At 48.6% G+C, this 10262-nt stretch overlaps 1 protein-coding gene across 1 annotated transcript in view; it reads right to left on the bottom strand.

The window, feature by feature from the left end:
* Positions 1 to 210: 210 nt before the first annotated feature.
* Positions 211 to 10262, bottom strand: part of OGFOD1 (2-oxoglutarate and iron dependent oxygenase domain containing 1) — an 11502-nt gene continuing 1450 nt past the window's right edge. The window contains exons 2-11 of the mRNA XM_009276795.2: positions 9695 to 9795; positions 8708 to 8824; positions 8122 to 8213; positions 5695 to 5823; positions 5215 to 5328; positions 4396 to 4475; positions 3966 to 4261; positions 2504 to 2626; positions 1589 to 1647; positions 211 to 1031 (exon numbers count right to left, since the gene is read on the bottom strand). Coding sequence (XP_009275070.1) covers positions 870 to 1031; positions 1589 to 1647; positions 2504 to 2626; positions 3966 to 4261; positions 4396 to 4475; positions 5215 to 5328; positions 5695 to 5823; positions 8122 to 8213; positions 8708 to 8824; positions 9695 to 9795 — 1273 coding nt within the window. The 3' untranslated portion in view covers positions 211 to 869. The remainder of the gene's footprint in view (positions 1032 to 1588; positions 1648 to 2503; positions 2627 to 3965; positions 4262 to 4395; positions 4476 to 5214; positions 5329 to 5694; positions 5824 to 8121; positions 8214 to 8707; positions 8825 to 9694; positions 9796 to 10262) is intronic.

Genomic DNA, 10262 nt, shown 5'->3' with positions numbered 1-10262 from the left:
GAGGCGAGTTACCGCCTTCCTGCTGCCTGCCCACCTCCCCCGTTCTGAGGCCGGAGCCACAGCCCTTTCGCAGCCGAAGCACAGAGCCACCTATGTACCCACGCCAGGAGAGAAGGACGCAGGAGCAGGTCTCTTCTCTCGTCTATTTAGCTTGTAAATTCTTTGGAGAAAGGGCTGCATCTGGGTCTGTCTGCGCGGCATTTAGCGTAATAAAGTCCTGCTCCTTGGTGCAGTGCCAGGTCCTTCTCAATGCCAGCAGCTTTATAGCCTCACCATCTTCCCAACTCCAGAGAGTTGTGCAGCTGGAAAAACCTATTTCCCATGGCAGCTCCTTTATTTCTGCCTCTACAAACAGTGAACGCAGTAAAGCCCCAGAAAACATCTTGGGCATTTCATAGCAAAACCTGCCCAACCGGAGTTTGAAGCATTTAAATGACCCATTTCCTTTTTTTTATTTATTTTTTTTTAAATAAAAATCAGCCACCAGCTTGGGGCAACGCAGAGTTGTAATTTGCACCCTGACAGATTAGAGATGCATACCACCGTGCTATTTCCATGAGAGAACAGCTGGAACGCTGACAGAGCAGCTGTCAGTTGTGTGACGACCCCCTCCATGTAGCATTAAAAGCAGGCGAGAGTGCGTGTTACAGCAGACTCGGGAGAAGACTGGATTTCCATGCGTGTAGTTAAAAAAGTCACCTCGACGCCACGTGGCAGCAGCTCGTATGAAGTTAGTGTCAGTGTGATGAAGTTAGCATCAGCGAAGTTTGTCTGGGCTTAGAGAGGCCCCAGCTGAACTCCCGGGCAGAGACCTGCTCCCCCCCTGCTCCCCGCCATTTTCTGTGTGACGATGGTCACACTCCGCACCATCACTCGTAATAGACGAAGGAAAAATCCCAAAATCCCGTTCTGTTCGCATGCTTTTTCAGGCGTGCCAAGCTACAATGATTGATGTATTTCACAAACTTCATCGTTTCTTTGTCTCTATAGACTAAGGCCAAGCAGTTGTCCTCTGGGTTCACCGTCAGCAGCTAGAAGGAAAGAAAGTAAGAGGGGAAATTAGTTTCACAAAAATGGCTTTGATATCATTCCCGGGAAGAAACGAAACCGTTTCAAAAGCTAGTCAGAACAAAGGTCTGGTGTTAGAAAATGAACTATGTCACTATTTTCATTTTAATACCCCTCAACCTGAAGCATTTATTAGACAGCAAGGGATTCTGGACTTCTTATTAGCATGATGGCTCAGCGCTCTCGCTAGTACTGATACCAAACGTGACCCTAGTGAACAGCACCTCCCTGGAAAAGCATCGCCTCTGCTACAGCCTTGTGCCCGGCCGAGGCTTCCCAGCCGCCACCAGGTGCAGGTGGCATGAGGCACTGTCCGGGCCCGAGTCTTAAGCCTTACGGTGAACGCTCGCCTCTTGAAGCTGAAGCCAGAGCTACGCCCACGAGCCGTAATTCAGGCAGGAAGGCTCCACTGCGATACCGAGCACCCTCAGGATTACGTTAGCATTTCGACAAAGCGTAATTATGCCTCTCCACCCTCAACAACTTTATCTAATTTGCAGCTAGCGACTGAGCTCCTTACCTCTTCATCTTCACCTTTAGCGATGTAGGAAGTAAAGCCGCCATATTCTGGATCCCAGTCTTAAAATCAGAAAAGAAAGATTCTTAGAAAGGTCAACGCTGCCCAGGCTCCGTCCAGCCTTCCTGGAGATGCCGTTTTTCCACCCCACTCCCCACAGTTACTGGATACAGGACCATTCCCCAGTTTACCTCCTGCCAGTCTATTTTTTTTTTTTTTTTTCCAAATCGGAAACAACTCGAAGCAAATGTACCAAGATTTGCCTTTTACCACAGACAGGCAATTTAAGGTTGCTTGGCTCTCTGCTCGTCACGTGTAGAGCAGTTTTGCCTTAGCAGGTCTCCAAAAGGCTTTCAGTATAATTACCGGCGCGTGCCAGGTGGTTTCGGCCATGCATTCTGGGCTCAGCTGGTCCGAAAGGCTTACGTTTAGATTTTTGTTTTCACCACTATATCTAACTAGCAATCAACCTAAAATGCCTAGATGTGTCTAAAGTAACTTTTGAAAACCCCGGGCTTTGTGAATTGGAGGCGGTGATAATCTTGATGAGAAAAGGGGCGAAACGGCACGCTTTCAGCCGGTGTTCTGGCCACCTGACCCTCCACCATGCCCAGAGCCGCTGCTTAGCGGGAGGAAAGGCCTGGGAGACGCAGCCTTTCCCTCTGCCCAAGCGCCACCTCCTGGCTCCAGCAGGAAAGGTCAAAGCTGATCCCAAGGCCACAATCCCCGGTCTTTGTGTGAGGACTACTGAAACCAGGGCTTATGCAGACGCGAGGACTAGGAAAAAGTCTACAGGGCCCTTCTGTGTAGGAAAAAGCAGGGAAATTTTGGCTATTGTAGCACTGCTGAGAATTCAGAAGCCCTTCCGTTACGCAAACCTTGTAGGGAGAGTCCGACACCTCTTTTTTGTCCGCTTACCCTCACAGCCACAGAAGAAGAGCAGGTCGAGAGCAAATTCTGTTGCTTGAGTGTCGTGGACCAGCGTATAGTGCCCGTGGGTCCAGCGCCTCAGCTCCCCTGCACACACAGGGGCACCTGAGCCTGGAAGGGGGAACAAACAAGCCAGGGAAAACAATGAAGCTGTACAATAGCTGACGCCCGCTGAGCTCAAGGCATATAGGGGATGAGCCCCTGCGCTGCCATGCCCCTGTGGAGCTGTCTGCCATCCCCAGCAAAGTGTGAAGGGAAGAAAAAGTAAAACCACACATCTCGTGTTGAACTTCTTTTCTGGAGGTGGCCCTAAGTGACGTCCTTTGACCAGTGCGGAGGAGGGAGGCCAAGATCTGCTCTTTGAAAGGGGCCAAGCTGCGATGTGCGTTGGTTTAACCAGTTCCTCCTTTTGTTTTCGGTTTGTTGGGGTTTTTTGCCCCCCAGATTTACAGTAGCGCTCCAAACTTCAAGAGCCAGCAACCTATCTGTTCTTGAAGTACTGAAACTACCAGACGCTTCAGTGAAGGACATTGCTCTGAACTCGCTCTTCACGTGCCATCCCAGGAGGTACACCGGAAACTGGGGCAGCCGCTTCCCCCCTCCCCCCCCCCCATTGCTCTAGCTCAGTTTTCAATCCATGCAGCCCCCGGCTATGCCCTCCTCATATGCGAGTTTAAAATCACACGGCGAGAACACGGCAGATAGAAGAGGCAAAATGACTAGCCGTGGAAATCAGAAAAACAAAGCCTTTGTAGCAGGCAAGTGTTCTGGTGGGGTTTTCAGTAGGACTTGGGGTTTTTATTACTTTTTATTCCAGTGTCCACTAACTTGCCTGACTCAGCGCAAGATGAGCATTTTCATAAATTCTACCCTTAAACTTCAAAGCCACCGTTTTAAATAAACGGCACCAATTCATGAATCCAAAATTAATCTCATCTTTTATAGCAATGATATCTCACTGCTGACAAGTAAGTGGTTATTTAGGCTGGCAGCATTTTCTGAAAGGTTAAATCCTAGTTTTAGGTATTGGTTTTCCTAATTCTCTTTACTTCCGATCTGTTCACTTTCTTCCTTTTGATTTGGTCTCGTACAAGAATCTACTTTATATGAAGCAGGAGCGTAACTACTGGCAAAAGACTATCGGGCGATTAATTAACACCCCCCCTCCTCACCCATGCCTTCACTCCTCCAGAAGTCCCACCCTTAAGACTTAAGTCTGTTCAAAAATGGTATCTTCAAGTTAGTCGTTATTTTATTCCAGATTCTTTTGCATCGGTCACTTATTTTGGATACCCAGTCTGACCTGCGCCAAGCCCCTGTTTGTGCTGGTGCCTTGTGCTGGCCGCAGAACAAGGTGAAATGCTAGTTCCATGAGAACCATGGGGAATGCCGCTGCCAAGGTCAGGATTCTGCTCAAGTCCTTTCACGCTGCTGCTGCTGCTCGACTTACCGTTCTGCGTCTCACCGTCTTGTGCTTCAGGGATGTTGTCAGGCTGGTCCGGCTGATGGGGATTGCTATCGGCGTGGTGGTCAGTCTCTTCCTGCTCAGGTTTGGGACTGCTGTGCCCAGCGGTGTCTGCTGCTCTTCCTTCCCCAGCATCTTCATCCTCATCGGAGGGAGCCAGGAAGTGCAGCTTTAGGCCAGTGAAGTTGGAAAGCAGTAAAAACAAGGCCTCGGAGCGTAAGAACTGCAGGAATTTCTTCAGGATGTCAGGGAGGCCGTCTTCCTCTGCTGTCTCATAGAGTCTGAAAGACAGCAGAGGTATCGGCAGTGGAGAACCAACAAGGACCACGTCCATGGGGGCAGCATCAACCAGTGCAGCCTCATGGCAGCTCCTGCTTGGCCTGATCAATAGGTGCAGGGCGCTGTCATTCCTCACCTTTTATTAGCGGGCCCCCGCCTACTCCACTGGATGTCTTTGTTCTCCAAAGCTTCACACAGTAGTTGGTATTTCTCTTTCTAGGAGAGAAAGTGCAGAAACTTTAACATTTAGCTCCCAGGTCTCCCTTGGTGTGCTAGAAGCAGCCGTTGTCTACTCTCAGAAAGAAATTAGAGTGCCTTATCTAACGTGTTTGAGGCGCCTAAGGACTGCTGAATTGAGGGGCATAGCCTGGGTGGGCATCATGTCTTTTCAATGCCAGCGACCAACAGGTATCAAATGCTACTCGATTGTCTGCTGGGTGAGAATGCAGTTTCACTGAGATATGGACGGCCAGTAAACCAGAGGTAAATCAGCCTTGAGAAGCAAAGCCTTTTGAGTAAAGCAAAACCATTATGGGTCACTTGGTTCACACACAGATCGAGTTCCCCAAGTGCTGCGAGAGCTTGAGGGACAGGGAAGGGCACTCCGGTCACCACAAGGCTAGGAAGCAGGAAGGATGACGTGTGTTTCCATCCTTCTGCTTTGCTTCTTGCAGGAGACAAGAACGTTGAAGGGAAGTGTTGGATTTTTGATGAGTCCCTGTGCAGCAGCGTACAGGCAGGCAGAGGGGATCCACCCACAGAATCACAGAATGGCTGAGGTTGGAAGGGACCTCTCCAGGTCATCTGGTCCGTTCCCCCTTAGGGAGTGAACCTAGAAGGTGCTTTAGTTGACAGCCGAACAAGCAAGCCCTTTCCCAGCCTGCATGACATGTGGTACCTGCCAGCCCTGTAACCTGTTCTGGCAGACCACGTCAGATTGAACCACTGGGCTCACCTTAAGAAAATCCTTCAGGAGAATTTCTGATCGCTCCTCAAATTCCTCCTGAATTTGAGCTTGGCAGTCCATGTCCAAATAAACTAGATTGATCCACTCATACAAGATTTCATGCTGGAAGGGAAATGGATTTGAATGCTGAATTTGCAAAAGTAAAAAGGATTCCCCAATTCCCCCTTACCCAGCTGGCCACAGGGCTGGATTCCTCCCCACACACACTCCATACCTTCCTCTTTTTTTTTTTTTTTTTTTTTTAATTGCACCACGAGTATTTGCTGCCATTCTCTGCACTATTGTAGGTATGCAAAATGTACAGAGCCAAGAAAGATACGCAAGAAAGAAACCAGCTACAAATTTATGGACAGGAAACAACAAAGAGAATGGGGTAAGTTAAAGATGAAAGCATCCCCAAGCACCAGGTATTCCAGGGACATGAAAGAAATAGAAATGCAGATAAGCAGATGTAGGCCTGTTACTCACATCATAGGGGATGTGTGGGCTCCTGGGCAAGGGAGCTTCCACGCGGCGTGCCGGTCTGACTATGGACGGGCCGTGAAACCAGCCGCTCACTGACAAGCGGCACTTCTCCTCAGACAGAACTTCGGACACCTGGAACAACGTTGAGCAGCATGTTACTGTTTAGACTACAAAACATTGAAGGACCAGCTGTAACAGGCACCACGTAGACTCATCACAGGAGACGGACCTGGCTCCAGAGAGCCTACTGCGTACACAGAGAAGTCAGACAAGGGCTAGACCAGGCTGGATTATTCTTGGCTAACAGAAAGGGCTTAAAGCAAACTTTGATGCTCAAGTCCACTGCAGGTTTCCAGAATCCCAGTCCAAGCTTTTCCTCCAAGCTCCCAGCAGAATCCATTCCCTCTCTCTGAGAGCTTTGAGTTATTCTGTTATTAAAAGTAATGATATTTTAGTTTTCTACCATTTGTTCTGTTGAAGAACCAGCTACCACAGGCTGCAAAAATTAGATGTCATGGGTTAATCTGGGAACTCAGAAAACACTGAGCATCTGTGGGCCACAGCAGACTACATCAGTCTACCTTTTTGTCTTTTAATTTTTAAAAAGTGCTGTAATACAAGCCATCATGAAGGGCATTTGCCTGACGCTTTGGGCTCTGGATTAAAGGTCTACCTATCTGTCAGACTAAGAGCAACCCCTCTGTCCTGGCATTTAACCTGGTCTGTGGAAACCCTTGGAAACCGTTAAGTCATGATTTCATCAGATGGTGCACTGAGGTAAATCGGGCTAAACTGAACAATTTCACATTCTAGGGTGCTGTGCTGTAATGGCATCGTGAAGAGAAAGCCATCCCCTTATGACTGCTTGCAAGCCACAAACTGAATTTTTGAATAGCACATAAAGGCTTTGCACTGGTTGGTTTTTTTGTTTGTTTGTTTTGTTTTTTAGAACAGTCTGATGGAACAGGAGGAAGACACACAAAGGTGTGTGTTCCAAAAAGGTTTTAGCTCTTGTTACAGAGCTGTAGTGGCCCTTTCCTTGCATGACTTAGAGGTGTTCTAGGTTATTTGGAACGGCTACTGAATCTTAAATCACTTAGGAAATGAAAACCAGAAATCTGCCTGCCATTGGAAGCTTGTAGACCTGCTCTGCTCAGCAAACACCCACAGCTTTGTTACCTCCCGAAGAAGCGTACACCATGAAGTCCAAAACCTGAAGTTCTATTAGGAACTATTGGCTAAATGCTCTTTGCCCCATGTCTTGAGAGGGCTTTAAGGCTGGCACGTGCTGTGAAGGCTTCGTATCAGCCTGACCCTCACACAGTCCTCTAACGGTAATTCGCAGGCTCTACGCTTTACTGACGAACGGGTCAAAGAAATGATTTAGTGCTTCAGCAAATACTCTGGGCACAACCAGTGAGGTCCAGATCTGGGAGGCTTTGATTCACAGCACTCCCAGTTAAGCTTAATGCTTATTTTAAAAATAAGTTTATTATTTAAGCTGAGGTTATTGCCTGTGCTAACAGTATCGGAGGCAGGACTCTGAATAGTGCTAATGTGTGGGATTAAGTGTAGGTCAGTAGGAGGCAGTCACAAGGTTAAGTGGAACATGGATTTTTATGACAAGATTAAATCACTACCTGAAAACAATTAGGGCAGTGACCAAGTAGATGTTTCTGTTAATTAATTAATTGTGAGACATAAATAACAGAAAAGTAAAGCCTGGAGCTGTCTAGGTGAGGACATGCCTGACCTACATCACTGATCTTCTTCCTCTCCAACCTTCTGCTCTCTGGCCCTGTTTGTTACAGTCCGTGGTATTCTCAAATACACAGCAGTTTCCGATTCCAGTCAGGTGTTTGTATCATGCAGTTCCACAGATTATTCATCCCGTTTCCAGCCATCTTCCTGATAAGTGCCCTGAAGTACTACGTAATTGTATCAGCGTTTCTACTGTAGGGCACCACGCTATGCCCTATGTAGGGCTACCACATCTATGTTACAGAAGCGGTATGGCCATGTCCGCATAGCGCCCTATTGGCAAGGCGATGTGCCGAGGAGCTCTTCTGGAGCAAAGTCATGGCATCTGCATGAAAAATGTGAGCGGTTGTAAAACAAACAAACAAACAAACAAACAACCTCTCTCGTCACCACAGCCAAATCCACAGCAGTGGCTTGCCAGGACAGCAACACAAAGCAGAAATGGAAATTTCCTCCCCTCAAGGTGATGAAGCTAGACTGACAGTTTAAAGCTGGATTTGTCAGTTCTTGTCCTCCTTAAAGTCCTTGACGTCCTGCCTTTAACACACAGCACTTAGCACGAGTTACTTCTCCCTTTCCCTTCTCCCTCCCCATCAGGACTGTAACAACACACAGAGTGAGTAACCACAACAATGAGAACCAGAACATGAACAAGAGACAGCTCCTTACCTGGTGGAAAGAGACTGGAGACACTTCAAAGAAAACCAGCGTGTTCCACGAAGGCACTAGCGACTTGACGATTTGCTGTGGCTGAAAGTGTTCTGAGGAGGAAGAAAACATACTCTGGTTAAGATATGAACTGGAACTCTCTAGAAACTGCCATTTCTCTCTGACTTCATGACATTGCGACTGGCGAGACACCTGGGTCTAAGGGATGGTGCTCAGAGCAAGGGCTTGTCGAGGAATCAGCAGGCTTCTGTTGCTGGAAAGGGAAGTCATCTCCATCGCTTTAGAGTTCCAAGCATTACCTCCATCCTGCCTCCACTCTTGGCCCTTGCAAAAAAGCAGGGGGGAAAAAAAAAACCATTCCCCTGTTCTTTAGCTTCTCCTTTTTCTCTACCGTCGCCCATTAGCATTGCAGTAGCAAAGACTGCCACAGCCCATCTCTAAGGTGCAAATTTTACCTGTATATCAGCTTCTCTGGACTAAGGAGAAACTCTTTATCTTCCTTGTACTGTTTGAGGAGAGAGTTGCTGCAAGGGGCGCATAAGCTTCATCTCTTTCAGCCACCCGAGGCTGAGCTCCGAGCGCTTACCATCTGTGCTATACAGGTCCAGCGTTCCCCCATCGCTTTCCTCCCAGGGTGGCACGAGGTACAGGATGAAAGCAATCCTCCGACCTTCCAGCTCGTCATCGTGGCACAGCAAGACATCTGCAATTACACACGTTTTGCTGCTGTAGCGCCTTTCCAGTACACGCACGATTCATTGCCAAGACTGCTTCCCAGCTTCGTCCCCGCAAGGATACATCAAGAAAAAACCACGCCCTTTCCAAGAACTGCATTTTCACTCGTCAGCATCACCAGCCCAAGATTTGCAAGATTAACTTCTGCGGGATTGCACCGCAAACGGCAGATTAGCCCACTCTGAAGGTACAGGCAGTTACAACTCGTCACTCACCCCCCCGCGGCTGCCACTGGGCACAGTGGACAGAGACTCCCGACTTAAATAACCATTCAAGCTCTGACTCCTAAATACAGAGCTGCCCTTTGAGTAGGTTTGTTGCTGGAATAGAGGGGAGGGGGAGCCCTGGGAACAGAAAAGCTGGACCACCAACTGGTTGTGCAAAAGACTTTTAAAAAGTAGAGCTGACAGCAGTAAAAATTTTCCCCCTTCCTACAGTGATTTTTCAGGACTGAAAGGGTAGGTGCAGTTGTAACCTGGACTCATCAAGGTGACATTTTATCATCAGGCTTCACAAACTCAACTGTAGCATTTGGAAGCTGAACACGTCACCCTTTTGCATGGAAGCAGGCGTGCAAACACGGGCTGCACACCTCCAAAAAGGTGGGGGCTTGCAACAGCACTGGGCCCAGTTAAAGCCACCAGCAACGGAACTACAGCAACAGTATTTCCATCATTTATACTTTGTTTTCTGAGACTTTGATTTGCTGCTGATAGCTTCTAGGACCCTCTGGAACTAGAAAGGGGTTGGGGTGGGTTATGTACTTAGGTATTCTGTAGACATTTCCTTTCCTACACACCCACAGAAGCTTTAGGGAAAGGATTGCTTATAGACTGACCAGTATATTCATATTTAGCACAGGAGATGTCAACAGTTGGCTCCAGCTCGATCTGGGTCACAGCAGAAAGCCACGCTCGGAATTCTTCACACAGGGCATGCCTGTGAAGACACACATGAGGTAAGTGTCCTCCAGCGTTATAAAACATATGACTACAGCCTAAACTAATTTATTATCTCCCTTCCAACTATTCAAACAGTTAAAGGTGCTGTTGCGGCCAGTGACGGTGTATTCCTGTAGAACCACGCAGGGGCCGGCCAGGAAAACGGCGCAGCATGTACAACATCGCTGACAATAACCGGCAGCGAGTGTGAAAGCAGTGGCGAGGGGAACAGGTCGGCGGTTCAGAAGTGTCGGATACACGAGGGCCGAACCAGATCGCGCCGCTCGGAGGGAAACGGCTAACCCACTTCAGGGCCACGACCTGCCTAAGGCAGACTCGGCTCTTCAGGTCCGGTTTCTGGCCCGGCCGTCGTGGCGGAAGGCGGCCGAGCGCCGCCTGGCCCACCCCGCTGCCCTCGCCTCCCCAGGGGAGCCGGCCAGGGCTCTTCCCCTCGCACCCGGAGCT

The sequence above is a fragment of the Aptenodytes forsteri genome, unplaced genomic scaffold, assembly GCF_000699145.1.
Source record: "Aptenodytes forsteri isolate BGI_AS27 unplaced genomic scaffold, ASM69914v1 Scaffold33, whole genome shotgun sequence".
Classification (NCBI taxonomy): Eukaryota; Metazoa; Chordata; class Aves; order Sphenisciformes; family Spheniscidae; genus Aptenodytes; species Aptenodytes forsteri.
Note: the sequence above shows the minus strand (reverse complement) of the source record. Positions and strands in the feature narration are given on the sequence as shown.